This window comes from Citrus sinensis, chromosome 7 (assembly GCF_022201045.2).
Source record: "Citrus sinensis cultivar Valencia sweet orange chromosome 7, DVS_A1.0, whole genome shotgun sequence".
In the NCBI taxonomy this organism is placed as follows: Eukaryota; Viridiplantae; Streptophyta; class Magnoliopsida; order Sapindales; family Rutaceae; genus Citrus; species Citrus sinensis.
This window is the reverse complement of record NC_068562.1, coordinates 26078479-26101844: the sequence shown is the minus strand read 5'-3', so window position 1 is coordinate 26101844 and position 23366 is coordinate 26078479. Positions and strand designations below refer to the sequence as shown.

The following is a 23366-nucleotide window of genomic DNA, read 5'->3' as shown; positions in this document are numbered from 1 at the left end:
TTCATTGCTTTCTTCCACTGTATACTTTCTGGGTTACTTACTGCTTCTCTATAAGTGGAAGGAACATCATCATCTACAATTTGAAGTGCATAGGCCACCATACCAACAAAGCGAGCAGGTTTGCGAATCTCTCTATGTGGCCTTCTATATGCAATTGAATCTTGTTGCTGTGAAGGTTATTGGGTCAGAACCTCTTCATCATTTTCGGTCGATGGAGAATCACTATCCATCTTATCGACGTCAGCTGGATCAACTTTAACTTTTTCAAACTCCACTTGCTGCAAAGTGGTACTGGTCTTGTCATCCTCTTGACAATCTTTTTGTTTCAACATGGCTGATTCATCAAAAGTTACATCTCTGCTGAAAATAATCTTCTTCGTAACAGGAGACCAGAGACGGTATCCTTTTACTCCACCAGTTATACCCATGAACAATGCTTTCTTTGCTCTTGGGTCTAACTTAGATTTCTTTACATAATAATAAGCAGTGGAACCAAAAACATGTAAAGAATCATAATCAGTAGCAGGTTTACCAGTCCACATCTCCATGGGTGTTCTGCCCTAAATTGCAGTTGATGGCAAACGGTTGATCAGATGGCACCCATATACAACTGCCTCAGCCCAAAACTCTTTGCCCAATCCAGCATTGGACAACATACACTGAACTTTTTCCAGTATAGTCCGGTTCATGCGTTCTGCCACCCCATTCTGTTGTGGTGTATCTCGAACAGTGAAATGTCGCACAATACCCTCATCTTGGCATATTTGAAGAAATGGATCATTCTTGTACTCACCACCATTGTCTGAACGAAGTCTTTTGACCTTTTGACTAGTCTGAGTTTCGATAATTTTCTTCCATTTCAGAAATATGCCCAAAACTTCATTCTTATTCTTCATCAAATACACCCACACTTTTCTTGAATAATCATCAACAAAAGTAACAAAATAGTGCATACCTCCCAAAGAAGCTATTTTGGTAGGTCCCCATATATCACTGTGAACATAGTCCAGAATTCATTTTGTATCGTGAATTGCTGAACCAAACTTTACCCTTGTCTGCTTACCCAGAACACAATGTTCATAAAATTCTAATTTGCAAGATTTTGTACCTTTTAATAAGCCTTGCTTCGCCAAGTCTGTAAAGCTTTTTCACCAGCATGTCCCAAACGCATATGCCACAACTTGGTTGCTTCTGAATCTGCATATTTTCCAGAAACTGTTGATGCTGATCCAATAACTGTACTTCCCTGGAAATAATACAAGTTACTTCTTCTTGTGCCTTTCATCACCGTTAGCGCCCCAACTATTACCTTCAACAATCCATCTCTCAAAATGATTGTGAGCCCTTAGATTCTAGGACTCCTAATAAGATGAGATTTTTCTTCAAGCTTGGTACATAACGAACATCCGTCAAGACTTGGATTGAGCCATCATGATTCTTTAATTGGATTATAGTTATTCCCATGGTTTTACAAGCATTATCATTGCCCATAAAAATAACTCCACCGTCTAGCTCCTTGAAGCTAGAAAACCAGCCATTGTTAGGACACATATGATAAGTACAACCCGAATCCAAAATCCACTCATCTGAGTGACATATCAATGTCATGCCAACCAGACTAAAGTTTGACTCCTCATCATGTTCTGCTACATATGCATCAGAAGTAGCCTTGCCCTTTTGTAACTTAGGACAATTCTTTTTCCAATGCACTTTCTCACGACAAAAAGCATATTCATTTTTGGCAGGTCTCCCTTTAGACTTACTCTTTTTTCCAAGTTTACGGCTTTGCGAACGACCTCTCGCTGTCAATGCTTCTGCAACTGTATCTCTGTGATCCTTTCTGTCTTTCTTTATGGTCTCAGAGTTGTACAATGCACTGCATACAGCATCGAACGTGACACTGTCCTTGCCATGAAGCAAAGTAGTGGTGAGATGATCATATTCATCAGGAAGTGAATTCAACAACAAGAATGCCTTATCTTTATCTTCAAATTGCTCATCCAAATTTAGCAAATCTGCTAATATTTTGTTAAATGAGTTCACATGGTCATTCATTGACATGCCAAGTGTATATGTGAAACGATAGAGTTTCTTTTTCATATAAAGCCTATTTTCAAGGCTTTTCTTCATATACTTTTCTTCTAGTGTCTCCTACAATTTCTTTGCCGATGTCTCCTTCATGACAGAATATTTCTGATCTTTAGCCAAATATAGGAGAATAGTACCACTTGCATGTCTGTGTGATCTTTATCCACTCCTTGTCATCTATTATGTCAGGCTTTTCTTCAAGAGCAACGTCCAACTCTTGTTGACATAAGACATCCAACACCTGACATTGTCACATACCAAAATTATTGGAACCATCGAATTTCTCCACTTCAAACTTTGCATTAGTCACAGTAGTTCTCGCTGATGAAAACGACGACGATGCCTCTGCTATCCTTTTTATCTCAAATAATCAGTTTCCACAACAACTATTTACACTTAAAAAACAGTCTCTATGATATTTATTTTGCGTGAATAAATGCACCAGAAAAGTTCCCAAGAGACTGGACGGGAACTCAGTCCCAATTAAAAACCAGAATCCTTAGACTCTTATCGCCTTGTTGACAGAACTTTCCTGGACATGCAAAAATACACACTACTTACAATAGACTGTCTCCTAAGTATAAATGGTTGTCTCCACCGCATTCGTGAACAGTACCGTATATGGGAATATACCGTATACGTGAACAGTACCATATACGTGAACAGTACCGTATCCCCCCAAGTACGAACTGTCGGCTCTAATACCACTTGTTGCGAAAACGTGGGTTGAGCAATTACTAATACTGCAACTTTTGGAGAAATATAAATGTGGTGTTAAATAAATGCAAAGAAAGTATAACACAATGATTTACGTGGCTCGGCGTAACACCTACATCCACGGGCAAAGACTGAAAGATAATTTTACTAACAATGGAAATTTACAAAAGTGGGAAAAACTCACAAAACCCACAACCCCAATACACCCAAATGGAATCTCACTAGAACACTCAAGTGGAAGCTCTCTTAAATTCTCTCAAACAACTCACTTGCAATTACTCTCTACTTCTCTCAAATTGGATTTTTTTACAAATGCATTTTGCGTCTCTATTTATAGGCAAAGCATGCTCACCTACCACACGGCTTCAATTTGACTTTAATTGGCCAAATTGACATATTTGGCAATTGGTGCCAAATTTGTCATGCAATGCATGCTAGCTGTCCCATGCCATTATTCAATTTGCATGCTTTCAAAAACCTAACTTTGCTTTTTTGAAATTGGTAAGCCGACCATTTGACTTTTCAATAAGTTGCACATTCTTCATCAGAATAGGAAACATATGTAGTCAATGAAACATTTCTTTGGTTTGTGACGCATTGCAGATTGAAACACAAAACCAGAACGATGAGAGGGCGCCTGAGAAATTCCCGAAATACAAACATTAGAAATGAGATTGTTCTATGTTTTAGATTCAACCTTCAATCCAACTGTACCCTTTATGGGTTATCAAATCCTTATCAAACCAAGGTGACTATAACTACAATTTTAAATAACGAAAGAGATAGAAAAAATCAAAATTCGTTTTGTAAAACAAAATCAAAATCAAAACTTAATAGAAACGATCCTTCTTCAACATTGATTATTAAGCTCACTAATACTTCATCTTTTAGTTTTAGTCGTCTTAGTGCTGCAATGGCCCTGCCAGTCTCCGCAATTGGATATAAAGGTTTTTTTTGTAAAGAGGCTTGAAGTTTCCTTTTTTGAGCCTGATGTCTTTGCTGATTATCTTGGAGGTAGGAGGGGCCTACGCTCTTTGACAAATGATCAATTGGATGAAATACTGAAACTTGCGGAATGTACAATTGTACCTGCATTGTCAAACAAAAATCTTGATTCATACGTCCTTTCAGAATCAAGCCTCTTCGTGTACCCTTCTGTTAACAAAACTTGTGGTGCCACCAAGTTGCTTCTGTCAATCCCTCTCGTCCTTAAGTTAGTTGAGTCCCTTTCTTTTTCTGTTTCGTCTGTGACATACACTAGTGGAAGCTTCATATTTGCTGAGGCTCTCGGCCATTTCCACACCATAGCTTCTCAGAGGAAGTATCAGTCCTTGCTACAATGTCTATTGTCCATGTTACACCCGAAGCTGGTTTCAGATGTGCAAGTTTTCTGAGGCTATTGTTAGAGCAGCTCATTATGCTGAACAGAAGAAGGTGAAGGCTAAGATGAAGAAAATACAGCGCAAGTGTGTTAGCAGTGCCAGCTCAGCAGATTAGTTAAAGCTGGTTATAAGCATGCTGTGCGTTGTACTGAAGTTAGTTAGCTTGATTACAATTAGTTTTCAAATTAGTTAAATGATGTCATCGTAATTACATTGTATATAAATAGCTGATGCTCTGTAATCAACAGTTAAGCAAAATAAGAAATAAAGTTTGTTAAGAAATTTTTTCCAGAACTATCAGTCCATTTTCTTAGTAACCAAACAACTTCATTTCACTTTTCTTTCATAGTATCAGACCTACTTTAATGGCTAGTTCCAGTAGCACAACATCAAATCCAAATCAAATGAATATAAATCAATCATCACATATCTCTTTTTCATTTAGCACTCCAGTCAAATTGGATCGATCAAATTTCATGATTTGGCGAAAGCAAGTTCTTACTACAATAAGAAGACGATTTCATTTCTGGAAATCAAATTATACCAGAACAATATATTTCTAATACAGTAGCTGATGGATCAGTACAGAGAATCACGAATCCAACTTACATCAATTGGCGAGCTCAAGATCAAACCTTGCTTGGCTGGATTTTATCCTCTATAAGTGAATGTATCTTAAATATTGTTCTTAATTGCGAAAATTCATTTGAAGCATGGAGATCAATTGAAAAACAGTTTGGAGTACAATATGAAGCTAGAGTTATGCAATTGAGATATGAAATGAATGTCCTTAGAAAATAGAATATGTCTGTTGAAGAGTACTGTTTAAAAGTAAAAGTTGTTGCTGATAAGCTTGCTTGTGCTAGTAGTCCTATTTCTGAGAAATATTTGTTAATGCAAATTTTGAATGGCCTAGGACCTAGATTTCTAGATCTTGCTTCAATAATTACTACTAATAGAATGTCATATAATGATGCTTATGCATTACTCTTAACACATGAGGCAAGACTGAAACAAAATCATAATACTAAAGATCTGTTTAATGCAAACTATGGAATGGTGAATGCTAACTACTCTCAGTTTAAAGGAAATAATAGGAGGGGTGGTTATAATGGATATCAGGGACAATTTAATGCTGGTAATAGGAATCAAAATGGAGGAAGAGGAATGTCTTTCAACACATATTCAAAAGGATTTCCAACTGGTGGTTATACTGGTAATGCTGGTGGCAGAGGACAACAAATGAATGCATATGCTTATAGACCAATGCTTCACAATAGGCATAATTTCAATATGATTCATGGTTCAACTTTAATGTCTAATGGAAATGGTTCTGATGATAATGTGCCTATCTGTCAAATTTGTCATAAAGCTGGACATGCAGCTGATCTTTGTTCGCACAGACACTTTGATAACTATGTTCCTCAACCTAGACAATTTGGAAGGGGCAGAGGACATAAGTCTGCTTATATGGCTAACTTTGATCCACAAATTGGTTCTGTTTCACAATTTGAAGACTCATTTGCTACAGAGTATCCTAGTTATCATGGCTATCGTCCACCTAATATTAATTCATCAATAAACATCAGATGTTTACTCTGCACTTGGAGTAGCTCATATTGCAAACTTTAAAGGACCAGCTGATGAAAAATGGTATCTTGATAGTGGAGCTACACACCACATCACTAAGAACATGGCTAATATGCATATAAGAGATCAATTCACTGGATCAGATCAGCTCATTATTGGAAATGGACAAGGTTTGCCTATAACACATGTTGGTGATGCATTCTTTCTCTTTAAAAGTTCTAATTCTAAACACAAACATTCACCTATAGCATATTTTGTTGGTTCCTTCCATTACTAAAAATTTGTTAAGTATCTCAAAGCTTACCACTGATAACAACTTGTCTGTTGAATTTCTTGAAAATGTTTGTTTTGTGAAGGATTCTTTAAGGGGACAGGTACTTCTGCAGGGTCTTGCTGAGAAAGGGTTATACAGGCTGTTATTGAAATCATCATCATCTTCTTAGTTATCACATTCATCTTTTCTTTCTCATAAGTGTTTAAATAAACCTTTGTCTATGCTTTCTTGCTGTTATTTCAATTCTGCTGTTCCTTCTGGAATTGTTACAGAATCTCAAAAATCATGTAATCAAACTGATGATTCATTTTGTAAAACTTCAGTCAATAAAGCCACTTTACTTCATAGAAAGTTTGGTCATCCCAATCATCAAGTGCTAACACATATACTCAAGACAGCAAAATCTATTCATTTATCTGCATATCAAAAACAACAAATGCATCAGTATATCTGTAAAGCCTGTTAAATGGGCAAAACACATAAACTTCACTTTCCAATCACTGAAACCAAAACCTAAAAAATCCTAGAACTTATACACATTGATTTATGGGGTCATTCTCCTATTGTTTCTAGAGGTGGTTATCAGTATTATATAAGTTTTGTAGATGATTTTAGCAGGTATACATGGATTTATCCTTTGAAGCTAAAGTCAGAGGCATTAGAGGTCTTTAAGCTTTTTAAACTGCAGGTTGAAAATCAGTTTAACACAACCATTAAGATGATGCAATCTGACTGGGGGGGAGAGTATAGACCATTCACTGAGTTTTTAAACCACTATGGTATTATTTTTAGACATCCTTGCCCTTATACTCATCATCAAAATGAGTTAGTTGAGAGAAAGCATAGACATATTGTTGAATTGGGTCTGACTCTCTTAACTCAAGCTCAACTTCCCTTTAAGTTCTGGTGGGATGCATTTCACACTGCTGTATATCACATCAATAGACTTCCATCTAATGTTTTGAAACTTTTAACCCCATATAAAAAGATATTCAAACACAAACCTAATTATGATTTTCTCATATGCTTTGGGTGTGCTTGTTATCCTTACTTGAGAAATTACAACAAACATAAATTTGCCTACCATTCTAGTAAGTGCATATTCGTTGGTTACAGCACTTCACATAAGGGTTACAAATGTTTACAGTCTTTAGGTCGAGTCTATGTGGCTAGACATGTTACCTTTGATGAATCAATTTTTCTTTATGCCACTGAATCTGTATTTCATAGTCACACTAAAGCTAATCCTCAAACTTCTAATTCCCTTACACCACATCAAATCTATCATATCTCTTCCTTGCCTGTCATACCAGGATTTTAAAATAACAGCACTGATAATCTGGACTCTGTAAGATCTGGAAGCAATAGTTCAAGTCACTCAGATCATTCAGAACAGACAGCAACTGATCTGAATTCACAACAAGCTATCATAAATAATATGTCAACCCCTCATACATGTCCAATAACTGCTGAACTCATACAACATATTCCAGAACCTACACATCACTATTTACCTATACAAAATCATCATCCTGACAATACTTCTTTCCATCCATATTCACAACCAAATACACACCAGATGATAACCAGAAGTAAAGCATGAATTTTCAAGCCCAAAATTTATACTGCTGTACTTACTCACAAGGAACCAAACATTGTGCAAGAAGCATTGAATGATTCAAAGTGGCTACAAGCTATGAAGGAAGAATATGATGCCTTAATTAAGAATAATACATGGACATTGGTTCCAAGACAAGCTGATCAACAAGTGGTTGGGAATAAATGGGTGTATAGAATCAAGTATAATACAAATGGAAGTGTAGCTAAGTACAAAGCTAGACTTGTTGCAAAGGGTTTTCAACAAGTGGCAGGGGTTAACTATTTTGAGACATTTAGTCTAGTTGTGAAGTCAGCTACAGTTAGAGTAATACTCAGCCTAGTAGTGATGAATCGGTAGAGAATAAGGCAAGTGGATGTCAACAATGCCTTTTTGAATGGAGAATTAACAGAAGAAGTATTCATGTCTCAACCTGATGGCTTCATTATTGCTCAAAGATCTGATTTTGTATGCAAACTACATAAGTCTCTATATGGACTCAAACAAGCCCCTAGAGCCTGGTATGATAAACTTAAAGGGTGTTTAATGAGCTGGAGTTTCACTAATACTAGTTCTGATACCTCATTGTTTGTTATGAGGATTAAGGCATCTATGATCATAGTTCTTATAAATGTTGATGACATACTGATCACATGTCCAAACACTGCAGAGCTGGAAGGTTTCGTAACTGAATTCAGCAAAACTTTTGCTCTAAAAGATCTGGGAGTGTTATCTTATTTTCTTGGAATTGAGGTATTATATGATGCAGACTGTATGTACTTGTCACTGAGGAAGTATATCATAGACTTGTTATCGAAGGTTGAAATGGCTGAATGTAAGGGCATTGATACTCCCATGAGTACTGGCTCTAAGTTGCAAAAGATAGTTCAAGGAGAACTTGGATACTATCTTGAAGATTCAACTCATTATAGGAGCATAGTTGGAGGAATGCAGTACCTGATGCTTACCAGACCTGAGATTGCTTTTGAGTAGACAAGCTCAGCCAATATGTAGTTGCACCAACACTACAACATCTAATGGCATGCAAGAGAGTTCTAAGATACCTAAAGGCAACTCAAGATTATGGTTTGAAATTCTTCAGAGAGGAAGCTTAACACTCACTGGTTTCACTGATGCAGATTGGGCATGTGACTTAGATGATAGAAAATTAGTTGGTGCTTATTGCATTTATTTAGGCAACAATTTGATGTTCTGGTCTTCTAAGAAACAATCAGTGATAACCAGATCAAGTGCAGAGAGTGAATTTAGAGCCTTGGCATCAGCAAGTGCAGAGCTAACTTGGTTGCAATCTTTATTTTCTGAGTTGGGAATAAGTTGCACAGAAAAGCCAACCATATGGTGTGACAATGTTAGTGCCACTGAATTGGCAAAGAATCCTGTGTACCATTCAAGAACAAAGCATATCGAGATTGGTATGCACTTCATTAGGAATAAGGTTCTTGCTGGAGAGTTAAACATACACTATGTACCAAGTGAAGAACATATTGCAACATAATGACTAAGCCTCTCTCATTTGTAAGGTTTAATTACTTGAGATCCAAACTTAATGTCCATCTTTGTCCTCTGAGTTTGAGGGGGCTGTTAGAGCAGCTCACTATGCTGAACAGAAGAAGGTGAAGGCTAAGATGAAGAAAATACAGCGCAAGTGTGTTAGCAGTGCCAGCTCAGCTGACAGCTCAGCAGATTAGTTAAAGATGATTATAAGCATGATGTGCGTTGTACTGAAGTTAGTTAGCTTAATTACAATTAGTTTTCAGATTAGTTAAATGATGTCATCGTAATTGCATTGTATATAAATAGCTGATGCTCTGTAATCAACAGTTAAGCAAAATAAGAAATAAAGTTTGTTAAGAAATTTTTTTCCAGAACTATCAGTGCATTTTCTTAGTAACCAAACAACTTTATTTCATTTTTCTTTCAGCTATGATTTATGATTTTGAGGCAAAGAAGTCGATTTTTCTTTAGCTTCAATACAACCAATTATTGAAAATGAATAAAAATGAATACACTCGAAATGTTGGGTGCTTTTTATTGAGAATGAAGGGAAATTATCCACCGACCACCTGTTTTTTCTATCTTTTTCAAAAATACACAAATATTTTTTTTTTACAGCGCTCTACCTGAAGTTAACATTTTTTCATCGGTTCACTCTCGTTATAACACTATTAGAACTTTGCTGACATTATAAGGGTAAAATTGTCATTTCACAATGACACAGAAGTGGACAGATGCAAAACAATATAACTTCAAGTGGAGTTCTGCAAAAAAAAAAAAAAAAGAATTGTGTATTTTTGAAAAAAATGCAAAAAAAGGGTGGTTGGTGGATAATTTACATTTTACATTTGAGGGTGAAAAAGTCATTTATATAATATTCCATTAGTTCTCTTAACAGTTTTAAAACAGAAGTGGATATGTGTAAAATAATGTAACATCATGTGGAATTCAGCTAAAAAAAATATAGTTGTGTATTTTTTAAAAAGTCTGAAAAAACTATTGGTTAAATTAAAAATATCATGGGACCCACTGAATCGTTTTTATACTTTTAGTCAAACAATCATAACTTGACACATCTATTTGTAATTATTCAATTATGGAGTCGGTTCAAATCTTTCAGTGAGGACGCAAGTCTTTTCTAGGCAATTGCAATGGCCAATGGCATTAGTTAAATCAATATTACATTTTGTTCCTTTGAATACCAGGGCCGTATGTAGCTCGTAACAGGAGAAATTTTCCGAATTCAGAGACCCATCAATCATCATATCCAAAGACCAGAAGGTTGTAAAACAGTTACCATATAGCCGGAAATTAATTAACTAGAGCCTTGCATTTAATTAAATTAAACAAGCGGAAATGCAGAAGATAGATCACAGATTAACAGTAGGCTTTTTAGCATGCATGTTGCCTTGCTCATGTGTTAAGCCGGGGGGAGGGGGGGAACATTTAATTAATTAAGACGTGATTAGAGTCTTATTTTTTGGGGTTAAAATATAGGGATTGGCAAAGCTGAAATAAATTTTTTAACCCATTACTTGCTTAGGATTTAACGACAAGATTAAGGGATTTGCAATGATACGGCTTATTATTTAATTTGTTGGAGATCGATGAAGAGGAGAAACACTAGGCATGACCCTGACAAATTTTTACTTTTAGAGTCACATTTTTCTTTTGTTTGGTGTGTGTAGGAAAGGCAACTAAACCCGGACCCGGATCGGACCCGGATTGAACCCGGAAAATCCGGTCCGGGTTCAACCCGCACCGGCATAGTTTTTATCCAGAATCCGAATCGATTTTTGACAACCCGTATTTTCCCGGTCCGGATCCGGTTTCAGGTAAACCCGTAAACCCGGAACCCGGACCTGGATGTTATTTATTTTAATATTAATTTTGATTCGTAAATCCATAAATATAAATAGAAAAAATAAAAAAATAAAAACAAAAGTGAACCCTAGAATCTAGATCTCTCTCGTCTCGTTCCTCTGAAGTCTGATCCTCTCTCGAAATTTCTCCTTCAACCTAAAAAAATTACTGTAAATCTGTAATTTCTCCATTCAATCTCTCAAGTCTCATCAATAAATCGTAATCCGTTCCTTTCTCAATCTCTCTCACCCGTCGCCGTGAGCCGTGACTCATTCCTCACCTCAGTCCTCCGTCGTCACTCGTCACTTAATCTCTCTCACTCTCTCTGCAACTCTCCTGTCATCTCTTCTTCAGATCAGATTAGATCCTTCGCGGCGTGGCTTGTCATCACCTTCACGGCGAGGCTTTGTTCGTTTCATCACTCGTCTAATCTCTCGCTCTGTCGCGGCCAGCAAAAGGGGTTGAAATCCACCTCAGTCTCGTGGCTGTCTTCTGTGTTCATCAGCATATACTTCGGCTGCCGCTGTGAATATTTGTGAGTCTCGACTTTTCTCTTTACAATTTATGCTCTATTACACTTTGATTTTCCCTCTTTGCAATTTTTGTACTGTTATGCTTTGAGCTTGTATTGCTTCTGGCACAATGTGATTTGCCCTCAAACATGGTTTTCTTTGTATATGACATATGAGAGCACTTGACTAATTATAAGCTTTTTGTTTTTCTGAATTATTTGCCTATTTTTGTTCCTTGTTTTTCTGGCACAAGGAGAACTGTTGTCTAAAACAGATCAGTTGCCATTTTTCTTCTAAATCGTATTGTTGGTTTTGTGTATTAAGAGTTGGTTTGTGAGTAAGCTTAGAATTGAATTTGAAGTATAACTAGCCAAAGGGCTGCTGCCTGTGGCTAGCTGCATGAATGGTAGTTCTGAGCTTGACTAGCATTAATACTCTGTTTGGCTTGCTTCTGCTTTCTCTCACTGAAATCGGGTTCAACCCTGTCCTGTGCTTTTACTACTTATGTATATTGAGTTGCTTGAAGTGTAATGACTCTTTCCAGTTAGTATTGTACACTCCTGATCCTTTTCCTCAATTAGAAATTTAGAATAATCTGCCAATGCAGTAAGAATTGTTTAGGATATATGCAAATATGTGCAAATATCTTCACTCCCGGTCTAAGAATTGTTTAGGAGATATAACGTCAAATTTAAGAATAATTAAGACTCCTTCCTGGTAGGCACCATTGTAAATACATACATAGTAATATAAAATGGTCTAAGCTACAAGCAGGTCTTGTTCGAAATGTAAGAATTGTACAAATTAATTTAAAGAGTTGGGCTGCCTCAATTCAATCATGATATAACTGCATTTTCATCTTTCACCTGGTAGCATAACAAACAAAAGGTTAAAGGGGCAAACCTTGAAATAGAAATAGTCATCACACCATTTCTTGAATCGAGGATAAAAGGTAGGATCAAATTTGTCGCATGCACTTTTTTGAGTCTACAAAAGAAGTCTAATATCGGTTAACACAGTAAATCATACTAATCTGTATCAGAATTCTATAGAGACAGATTAAATATACTAGCTATCTCTAAGGTTGTATAAAAACTTGATAACATACCTTTGCTTAAAAGACCATTAACATTGAGTTTTCAAATCAAATAATGAAAAAGAAGCGTCTGTTGTTTGTCCTTCTTCTTTCATGGAGGCCAAGATAGAAAATTATATTTAAAAGATTATGAATAATGAAATAACAATTATCCGCAGTAGATATAATAAAATAATATATAAATACTATTCATTATATATTTTTACTTATAAAGTTTGTTTTGTTGGTGATATTATTATTATAAGTAATGGTATTATTCCCTTTAAAAAAAAGTATTGGTATTATTATGATATAGAAACCCAGATAAAGAAGAACCAACAGACAAAATAACCCTAATGTAAGCATATATAATAATAAAAATAATAACTTACCACCAGTGAGAAGGAGGATTGAGCATGGAAAATGAAATGACATTAACCATGAATCTGAAGCTTATGGCTAAACACTGTTATTAAAAAAATATATGGTGTATTGTTTTTGTTATTTTTGGAAGGTGATGACATATCACATAACCCTAGGATTACATACCCAAATGCGAAAGACAATTAAACCCTCAATAAACTTTGCTTCAGGAGAAAATATTTAATATTTTACAGATATTATATGTGTAATTATGGGAGTGGGGTGAAAAAAATAATAACAATAAACCATGCTAGATGTGTCCTATTGACTGTGTTCTGTGTTCTATGTTCTGTTTTGCTCTCTTTGTAACTTTAATATCTATACTTTGTGACTTTAATAGCGAAACTCTGTGATTTTTAGTATCTATACTTTGTTATGCTTCAATTTTATTATTTATAGTTTATTTTTTGAATTATTTTTATTGCTGCTGTTAATAGAATAGAAATGGTATCTCTAAAATATTATTTATAGCTTTTACGGTTAAACATAGCATATAAATTGGAAGAAGTTGCTGGAATTAATTATATCTTGACATAATTTTTGTAGAGTGAAAAATTGATATGGAAAATGAACAAAGAATCGACTTGGATGCCTCTGAAAAAAGTGATGAAAGTGTTTGTGTGAGAGTTAGGACAGAATCAGAAAATAATAACGATACAGCTGTTGAATTAGAACCAAATTCAACAGCAGCAGTTCAGGGGAGTAGTCGTGGCCGTAGGGGTAATACTAATCCTGTCACTTCACAAAAACGATATGGTGGTGGTAGAGTAGTCTCTGATGCTTGGAATCATTTCAAAAAAATTAAGTTGGGTGAGGAAGTTCAGGCAATTTGCAATTACTGTGGGTTAGTTATGCAAAGGCATTATTCCAGGGGTACTAATCACTTAATAAACCATGCTAAACGTTGTCCTAGAAGGTCATTTAAGAATGTACAGCAAATGCACCTATCTTTTTCTTCTAAAGTTGATGGAAGCACTTCACTTAGTAATTGTAGCTCTGAGTCAAAATGGGATATGGCTACAGTAAAGCTTTTTGTAGCTAGAATGATTGTACTACATGAGCTCCCCTTGGCATTTGTTGAGTATGTTGGGTTTTATGACTTGTTGAAGCTACTCCAACCTTCTATTTAGACTATTAGTAGAAACACCATCAAAGCTGAAATTTTGAGACTTTATGATGTTGAAAAGAAAAAGACAATGGGTATTTTGGAAGCTTGTGAGAGTAGAATTGCAATTACTACTGATATGTGGACTGCTAGTAACCAAAAAAAAAGGATACATGGTTATTACGGCACATTACATTGATAGTTCATGGGTGTTGCGAAGTCGTATTATGAGGTAATATTCTTGAAACTTTTTTTCCTGGTTTAAGCATAAATTAATGTCCTGTCTAATATTTTAATTATTTTTTCACATTGTTAGGTTTATATATGTGCCAGCTCCACATAGTGCTGAGGTAATGTGTAATGAGTTATATGATTGTTTGATGGATTGGAATATAGATAGAAAATTGTCCTCTGTAACTGCTGATAATTGTGCTGCAAATGATTCTATGATTGCCTTGTTGTTGGGGAAATTTTCTACTAGTTCAATGATTATGGGTGGCAAATTCTTTCACATGCGTTGTTGTGCTCATATATTGAACTTGATAGTTAGAGATGGTTTGTCAGTGATACAAAAGGGAGTTGAGAAAATTAGAGATAGTGTTCATTATTGGACAGCAACACCAGCTAGAGTTGAAAAATTTGAGAATGCAAAAAAACAATTAGGTATTAAGGAAACCAAAAACTTAGTACTTGATTGTAAAACTAGATGGAACTCTACTTACTTGATGCTTAGTACTGCATTGCTGCATAAAAATGTATTTGATCGTTTAAAGGAACGTGAGAGAAATTATACATCTTTACCTAGTGAGTCAGAGTGGAATTTGTCAAAGCTTATGTGTGAGTATTTAAAAAGCTTTTATAAGTTGACAGAACTTTTTTCGGGGACACGATATCCGACATCTAATTTATTTTTTGCCAAGATTTGTGAAATTAGATTGTCAATGAATGCATGGTTGCAATCACCAATTGAGGGGATAAAAAATATGGCTACTAGGATGATTGCAAAGTATGAAAAGTATTGGGATGTTATTCATGGAGTTCTTGCAGTGGGGACTATGTTAGATCCTAGGCGTAAAATGTTACTGATTAACTTTTTATTTCCTAAAATATATGGGGAAAGAACTGAATCTGAAATTGAAAGAGTGCGTAAGTTATTTGTTGATTTAGTACATGAGTATGAAGTAAATCATCTATCAAATTCAAGTGGGGGGGTTAATGGTGCCAATTCTCAAGCTGCTGCAGGAGGGGACTTTAATATGTTAGATTTAGATTTGGATGAAATGGCTGATGAGTGGGCATTATTTAGAAATGAAAATACACAAAATACTCATTCCAAATCAGAATTAGAGTTTTATCTTGAGGAGTGTACTTTGCCTTCAACTAGTCAATTTGACATTTTATCATGGTGGAAGAATAATCAAGGCAAATATCCTATACTTGCAAAGATTGCAAGGGACTTTTTGGCCATTCCTGTATCAACAGTTGCTTCGGAGTCCGCTTTTAGCACTGGAGGTAGACATTTGAGCCATCATCGTAGTAGACTTCACCCATCCACAGTAGAGGCATTGGTGTGCACTCAAAATTGGTTTTGGCTTGAACAAAACTTAAAAGGTATGAAAATTTTATTTATTAGAATCAAATTATTTGTTGTATTGTTCTTATTATAAATTTATCACTAATTGGTTGTCTTTTTCATTATGTTTATGATTTACACATTTTTTGTAGATGGAATTCCAGAGGAAGCAATACTTTCTGCAGAGCATTTGATCGATGAAAGTTTGATGAGTGAACAACAGTCCAATGAAGTGCACAATTCAGAGTTTAGTCTTTAGTACTGGTGGGCAATGGCTGGAAATTTGAGCACTGGTGGGCAGTGGCTGGAATTTTAGATTTTGTGGATGTTTATTATTTTAAAACTTTGAATTTTAGATTTTATATTGTGTATTTGTTTTAGAACCTGGATGTGTTATATGTTCTGTTTTTTGGCCTTGTGTCCAGCAAATTTTGATGAACCAAAGCTAAACAATTTGGTTCTAGTGGTCTAGTGGTTCTGGATGTGTTTATATGTTCTATTTTTTTGCCTTGTGTCCGACAAATTTTGATGAACCAAAGTTAAACAATTTGGTTCTAATGGTCTGGTGAATGGTGATGTGTTATATGTTCTTTTTTTTGCCTTTTATCCATCAAATTTTATTGAACAAATTTTAGGAAGAATTATGTAATGTATTGTTGGGGAAAACATTAACCATCCCCTGTGGCTTGTTAAAGTAAGCCATATATGTCTCTAAAAAAAAAATTTAAGCAATCTGGGTTCAAAACCCGGATTTTCCGGGTTGAACCCGGACCGGACCCGGATTTAAAAAATCTGGGTTTAATGCGGGTCCGGTTATGAGAATTTTGTGTCCGGGTCCGGATCCGGAACAACCAAACCCGGACCCGAACCCGGAAATTGCCATCCCTGGGTGTGTGTGCGTGTGTGTGTTTTTAATCCAATGTTTTAACACCGTTAAAAATAAGATGCATTAAAAACTTATAAAAGACCATAAGGGTAGGTTATTTGTACTCTAAATTGAGTCTGAACACTTCAATTTAAACATAATTTATAATAAATATTCCTCTTATAATTTATAAATAAAAATAATTTAATTTAAGTTAATAGAATACTATTACTCTTAACAAAATAACAAAAAATTATTATCCTATCATAAACCTAAAATTACCTCAACGTTAAATCTACTTCATCATCGAAAACAAAAATTACTTAAAAACGAATAGAGTTGCCAACGACAAGAATTCAAAAAATTACTTATGGAGAAAAAACCAATAGCAATATTGAAAAAGAAAAAGAAAGAAAAAATTAAAAAAAAAGCAATTCCAAGAAAAATAGAAAATTAGTATGTTCTTACTGTTGATTGAACGCTTCAATTTAACAATATAGATTGGACTCCAGTGAGGATACGTAACTATACAATGAAGGTAACTTTATTTAATTTTTTTTTCCGACGGAAGAAAGATTATTTAACTTTTATTTTTTAGAGAATTGGTTCTTGCTAAGGGAGATCATCAGTTTTTCCTTTATTGAAATCAATATATACTGCTTACCTCTTACTATTTTCATAATATCTAAAAATTCTCATGATACCAAAAGTTTAAAAATTTAAAAGAAAAGAGGGTAAATGAGTCATTTATTTGATAATTTTATTTTCAAAAATTTAAAATATATATTTATTGTAAATTGTTTTTTAAAAATAACAAAAAGTACAAGAAAAATATTTTATTATTAATTTATTGAGGACTGTTTTGGTATTTGAAAGAGTATGTAGAGAAAAAATTAATTTTCAAAATTTATTAAAAGAGTGTACAAAGTAAAAGGATGTTTAGAATAGAATTTGAAGTGCAAAAAAAAACTCTTACTAAAAATAAATATTAAGTGTTTACAATTGTAATGAAACTATAACCAAAAAAGAAAAAAAAAAAGAAAATTGAAGAGACATGTTTACAGCTCATACGGAAACCACAGAAGCCGGTTATAGTCAAGAAATGCCTAAGCTTCAAATCGAAGGAGCGTCTTAATTATTTATTGTCGTATCAAATTGACCGGAGATTCCCCCCCACAAAAAAAAAAAAAAAAAAGAACTAAAGTTTTTTTAATGAAATAAAGTTTTTCTTTTAATCTTCTTCCAAATTAAATTAAAGTGCGCAATGTGTTATCTTTGTTTTAAGAGAGTTGATAATATCTGTTGGATGAAATCCTTCGCATGGGAATAAAAAAATTAACGTGATTAATTAAAAAAAAAAAGAATGATAGCCGCATGCAATTGCATACGCTATATTAATTATCAAAACGGAGGTATGACTTTGAAGTAAAGATTCATGTGATTAATGAAGGTTATGATCACGTGGTTGAATTGCCTAAACAAATTTTTTTCGGGAGAAAATGATGGGATTTTGTACTGATACAGATCATATAAAGAATCAATTCATCAATTACATCTTTCCAGAAGGAAATTGCGTCTAAACGGGCTGTTTCATGAGAAATTCAACCAACTCTAATACACAAAAACAACTTGAGTTATTATTATTATTATTACTTTAGAGAAGTTCTATTAAAAAGTTAAAAATTGATAAATATCTTGTATGTTGGAGCAATGTTATTCTATAGTCAGCCAACTTTGTAAATGAAACTCAATATGTAACAGTTCATCAATCTGAATTCAGAGTAGCATGCATTTAAATTCGTCTACCCATCATCATAAATTGACTCTGACCGCCTTGTGAAAATATTAAAAAAAAAATTCTTTATAAGTAAGTCTCTGTCTAGCATTTTGTCATGCGTGCAAGTCAAGTTACTCAACGGGACTTCCTACTATATAGCACTGAGATAGAAGCCATTTGCGCTCAAAGTTCAGCATCTATATATCTTTACTCATTGAGCAAAACTGACGATGCTACAGCTTCTTAGTCACATTGAAATGTACTTATTTTTTAGAATTATGATCTGAAATGAGCTGATTTCAACAGCTCTGGAGTAACCCAACAGGCAAAATCTCCCAATAATTATATATAAATAGCATCAATGCATTAAATTTGTATAGAGATTTCAGATTTGGCTTTTCATCTTCTCTTAAGATATTATAATTAATTAATATATAACAATTCATCAAAAGACTCACTATCTTCTCTAATTAAAACCTTCTTGATCATAAATTATGCAATAATTTATCAACATTTTTAATCAGTCTTCTCCTATGCCTCACCTTAATTTATAAATAGCAATGAAAAATATGATATTCCACATAAACATAAACACAACACAAAAGAACAAAAAATGGCAATGGCTTTAAAGCATGTGTTTTTCATTTTGGCCCTCACTTGCCTGATCATGGAAAATATTGCAAATGCAACCAACAGGAATGATCACCTCAACAACAATATGAAACCAGACTACAATCTTGCAGCAAGACTTGAAGGTAGCGGAGGCCTAACAGAGTGCTGGAACGCGTTAATGGCGTTGAAATCATGCTCAAATGAGATTGTAATATTCTTCCTTAATGGTCAGGCTGATATTGGCCTTGACTGTTGCCGCGCTATTGATACCATCACCCATAATTGCTGGCCTGCCATGCTCACCTCTCTCGGATTCACTACTGAAGAAGGGAACATATTGAGAGGCTACTGTGATGCATCTTCTGCTCCTTCTCCAGGTGGCCCTGCGGTGATATATCAACCTTAGGTTTCTAAGGTTTTGGCTTAGATAAGGTGCATCTATGGCACTTCTATTTCTATGGTGTTAATTTAGCTAATGCGACTTTAAATAATTAGAAGGGTCTTTTTGGTTCTAGCTTTGCTTTACTTTTTCATGTTCGTTATGGAAGTCTTGCCTCTTGATCATTAGTGTACGGTTTGTTGTGTGGAAATGATTATCTAGTTTAAATTGGTTTCGTGTCGTTTTAAATTCTGCTCATATAGAACATAATATGGCTTACGCTAAAAATCGGAATGGAATTGTAGTAATGCACAATCAAGAGACTGAATTACACGATATAGACTAATAAGTCTATTTTGACGACGTACACTAAAAAAAAGACTGATAATATATAATGTTTTCCAATCTCTCTATTTATAAACTTTTCTGAATCTGTATTATAACATGGCAATTGATGGATGTTGCAAATTTTGTATTAAAGAACACTCAATAATTAATTAAATCCAAATAGGGTTCATTTTTACTTTTGAGAATAACTTTATGACAGTAAAATTGGTTTCAGACAAATGAAAGAATTAGCAAGAGAACCAAAGGCTTGTAAAGAGCCCCTAAAGTATCCCCAAAAAAGTTATTACATTATCAATCGGACAAGACTATTGGCTCAAAACCCCAAAATTTGCATAAGCAATCAAATTAAATTACACTACGTCACTACGTGTGCATGTGGGTAAATACAGTTCATTTATAAATTACACGAGGAAGAATCATGTATTGTAATTGAAATTTAGAAATTCGTTTCTTGTGCAAGAAAATTTTCAAATTAAGATAAGTGAACTTTTCTTCTTTCAGCTGTTAATGACTCATGACATTATTGGCAGCTACAATTTCCTCCATTAATGTTACATATGGGAATTACGTTTTATTAAAATTAAGTGATTTATTAAGTCAGTTTCATGCCGTAACCTGACATCAAAATTGAATTCTCATGGACATCATAAAAAGCAACAAACTGTGAGTCTCTGATTATTCAGAATCTAGTAGAAATAACGGAGCTGTTTTGCCACTTCGTTTGTTAGAATGTGGGTATTGACTATACTTGAAGACAAGAAATAACTAGAACCTTAATAGCATTGGAATCAATAAAAATTTATTGATTAAGCTAATATTAATTAATCGAATTATAATTTAGTAAGTTAACCTTAAGTCAAGACTAGCAAAACTTATTATTCAATCAAAATATTAGTTTATCAAGTATTAATTTAATTGAGGTTGTATTCTCATAATTCATAGAAGGTTCAAATTCTCGTATGATGGAGTGGAATTAGAAATGACATTGTTTGATAATGATATTAACTACAAATCATCTCAACAGCAAAATATTCAGGAGCCAGCCTGTCAACCATCCCCATGCCATGCGGACTCTGTTTTGAATCTAGCTAAGGCTTGATTGGAAGGAATCAGAAGCATGTAAAATTGAGTCTTTTTATTTCTTCAATCTCAGTATTTGCAGTACTAAGTGACCTGCTCGAATCAGTTTTGGCACTTGCTGATTGTGAAATAGCCAAAGAAGAACTGCAAGTCTCCAAATCTGCTTCCATTGGCAAACTGTTGATGTAGTAAGCCTCAAGCATAGCATTCAGGTGTTGAAACTTGTTAGGAAATTGATGGGTGAAGTGGGACCGCAGCTAAATAAAATTGAAAGAAAAAAAAAAGAACAAGCACAAAAGAGGACACTAGGAAATCACGTGGTTCGGGTTTTTAGTCTATGTCCACGGGCGAAGACAGAAGGAAAATATTTCACTAGTGAAAAAGAGTTACAAGTATTGTAATATTTTAGCTCACTTCCCAAAACCCCAATACACCCAAACTCTCAAATCACTAGACTCTTAAAATCACTCTTTAAATAAAGCAAAGAACTGAAGAACTCGATGCAGAAATGAGGAGGAGGAGCCTCTTTTTATAGCCAAAACTTGGCTACTGTTCATGCATTATTATAATAATATTATTTTTTTTTTCTTCTTCTTTTTCGGCCCGACACTCATTTTTTCCTTCTTTCTCCATTTTTCTTTTGTTCTAGTCAAAGACGGAAGTAATGTTTTCTTCTTCAAAATGGGCGGGCCCACCTTCTAGAAGGGTGGTGCCCACATGGCATTTTTGTCATTCTCCCACTTGAAGATTAGATTGAGAATCAATCAATCTCCACAACATCCTTTCTACTTCGCCATAGTCATGTTACTTACGTTTCTGCTAGGCCACAAGATGATCTACTCCAGATAAACTTGTCAGCATTGATCAGCTTGGTCAAAACATCTGCTAGGTTCTCCTTGGTATGGATTTTCTGCAAATCGACAGTTCCATCTTCCACTACTGCTCGAACGAAGTGATACTGAACTCCTATGTGTTTTGTCCTAGAATGAAAGGTTAGATTCCTTGCAATGTGCAAGGCACTCTGACTGTCACAAAACACATGAATTTTCTGTTGTTTGTGCCCGAGCTCCTCCAATAATCTTTGTATCCAAATAGCTTCCTTGCAAGCTTGTGTAGCTGCCATGTATACTGCTTCTGTTGTAGATAGAGCCACAACGGTCTGCAGTTTTGAAACCCAACTTACAGCTGGTCCCGCAAGTGTAAACACATAGCCAGTAGTGGATTTCCTTTTATCAAGGTCTCCTGCAAAATCTGAATCCACATAGCCCTTAACAGTAAATTCTAATACTCCATAACATAATGCAACATCTGAGGTTCTTTTGATGTATCTCAAAATCCTCTTCATAGCTATCCAATGTTCTCTACCAGGACTCGCCATGTATCGACTGACTGCTCCCACTGCTTGTGCAATGTCCAGTCTAGTACATATCATGGCGAACATCAAACTTCCCACTACTGATGCATACGGTACTCAAGACATCTGCTTCCTCTCTGCTTCATTACTAGGATACATACTTGAGGATAATTTGAAATTAACAAGAAGTGAGGTAGAAATTGGCTTACAATCGTGCATGTTGAAGCGTCGCAAGATTTTTTTCAAGTAGTTCTTATGAGAAAGCTAAATCTTCCTATTATTTCTGTCTCGGTGAATTTGCATCCCTAGAATCTTGTTTGCTGGTCCCAAGTCCTTCATTTCAAACTCCTTAGCCAATTGTGCCTTCAATTCTTGGATTCGATCTTTATTGGGGCCTGCTACCAACATGTCATCCACATACAACAGCAAAATAATGAAATCATTATCTTCAAACCTTTTGTAATATGCACAATTGTTTGAACTGAGTCTGTTGTATCCAAGACTCATGATGAAGGAATCAAATCTCTTATACCAACATCTTGGCGCCTCTTTGAGACCGTATAGAGATTTGTTCAACCTGCAAACCAAATTTTCCTTTCCTGTTTCTGCAAAACCTTCTGGTTGGAGCATATATATTTCTTCTTCAAGTTCTCCATAAAGAAATGCAGTTTTCTAATCTAACTGCTCTAGATGTAGGTCAAATGTAGCACACATTGACAATATTATTCTGACTATCGTGAGTCGAACTACCAGAGAAAATATCTCGTTGAAGTCAATACCTTCTTTATGAGCATATCTTTTCACCACCAATCTTACACGATACCGCTCCACTTGGTCATTGCCATCACGTTTGATCTTGTAGACCCATTTGTTTTCAATAGCTTTTCTTCCATGTGGTAATGCTACAAGTTCCCATGTCTTATTCTTGTGTAGAACTTCAATTTCTTCTTGCATTGCTGTCATCCACAAAACAGTATTTGAGCTGTTTAAAGTTTCATGGAAAGTTGATGGTTCTCTATCCTCTGTTAAAAGACAGTATGCAACATTGATCTCTGTGACATACTTCGAGTGCCACGCTGGCAGTCGTCTCTCACGAGTTGACCGACGAATTTCTAGAGCCTCGGACTCGACTGGTTCTTGTTCCTCGTGCTCTGGTGCTGCTTCAGAAGAATCTGAATCTTCTAAATTATTTTTCACATATACCGGCACAGTCTCTGACTTTTCTTTTACAGTGCTA

The 23366-nt window shown here is 35.0% G+C and overlaps 3 protein-coding genes across 5 annotated transcripts; all 3 read left to right on the top strand.

The window, feature by feature from the left end:
* Nucleotides 1-4991: 4991 nt before the first annotated feature.
* Nucleotides 4992-6220, top strand: LOC107175504 (uncharacterized). Its single transcript, XM_015526939.1, has 3 exons — nucleotides 4992-5682; nucleotides 5777-5964; nucleotides 6134-6220. Exons 1-3 carry the CDS (start codon nucleotides 4992-4994, stop codon nucleotides 6218-6220), a joined length of 966 nt encoding a protein of 321 aa, XP_015382425.1.
* An 8008-nt stretch (nucleotides 6221-14228) lies between these two features.
* LOC127903662 (zinc finger BED domain-containing protein DAYSLEEPER-like) lies at nucleotides 14229-16011 on the top strand. Of its 3 annotated transcripts, XM_052444024.1 has the most exons (4): nucleotides 14229-14373; nucleotides 14458-14491; nucleotides 15587-15752; nucleotides 15867-16011. In XM_052444024.1, exons 1-4 carry the CDS (start codon nucleotides 14315-14317, stop codon nucleotides 15971-15973), a joined length of 366 nt encoding a protein of 121 aa, XP_052299984.1. In that variant the 5' UTR covers nucleotides 14229-14314; the 3' UTR covers nucleotides 15974-16011. The 3 variants fall into 3 exon arrangements, with proteins under 3 accessions (XP_052299984.1, XP_052299983.1, XP_052299982.1); XM_052444023.1 differs by lacking the exons at nucleotides 14229-14373; nucleotides 14458-14491 and having other exon boundaries at nucleotides 15198-15752; nucleotides 15879-16011; XM_052444022.1 differs by lacking the exons at nucleotides 14229-14373; nucleotides 14458-14491 and having other exon boundaries at nucleotides 15198-15752.
* Nucleotides 16012-18969: 2958 nt separating this feature from the next.
* On the top strand, nucleotides 18970-19374 carry LOC107175505 (egg cell-secreted protein 1.4). The gene has a single exon (XM_015526943.1). It carries the CDS (start codon nucleotides 18970-18972, stop codon nucleotides 19372-19374), a length of 405 nt encoding a protein of 134 aa, XP_015382429.1.
* Nucleotides 19375-23366: the final 3992 nt, after the last annotated feature.

What these genes read in the sequence shown, in the direction of transcription:
- LOC107175504 (XM_015526939.1), top strand. Translation starts at nt 4,992, where the DNA reads ATGTCTGTTGAAGAGTACTGTTTAAAAGTAAAAGTTGTTGCTGATAAG. An exon ending in TAACTTTGATCCACAAATTG is followed by an intron (nt 5,683 to 5,776) that starts GTTCTGTTTCAC and finishes AATAAACATCAG; the next exon opens with ATGTTTACTCTGCACTTGGA. An exon ending in AAGGTTTGCCTATAACACAT is followed by an intron (nt 5,965 to 6,133) that starts GTTGGTGATGCA and finishes TGTTTTGTGAAG; the next exon opens with GATTCTTTAAGGGGACAGGT.
- LOC127903662 (XM_052444022.1), top strand. Translation starts at nt 15,218, where the DNA reads ATGTTACTGATTAACTTTTTATTTCCTAAAATATATGGGGAAAGAACT. An exon ending in GCTTGAACAAAACTTAAAAG is followed by an intron (nt 15,753 to 15,866) that starts GTATGAAAATTT and finishes CATTTTTTGTAG; the next exon opens with ATGGAATTCCAGAGGAAGCA.
- LOC107175505 (XM_015526943.1), top strand. Translation starts at nt 18,970, where the DNA reads ATGGCAATGGCTTTAAAGCATGTGTTTTTCATTTTGGCCCTCACTTGC.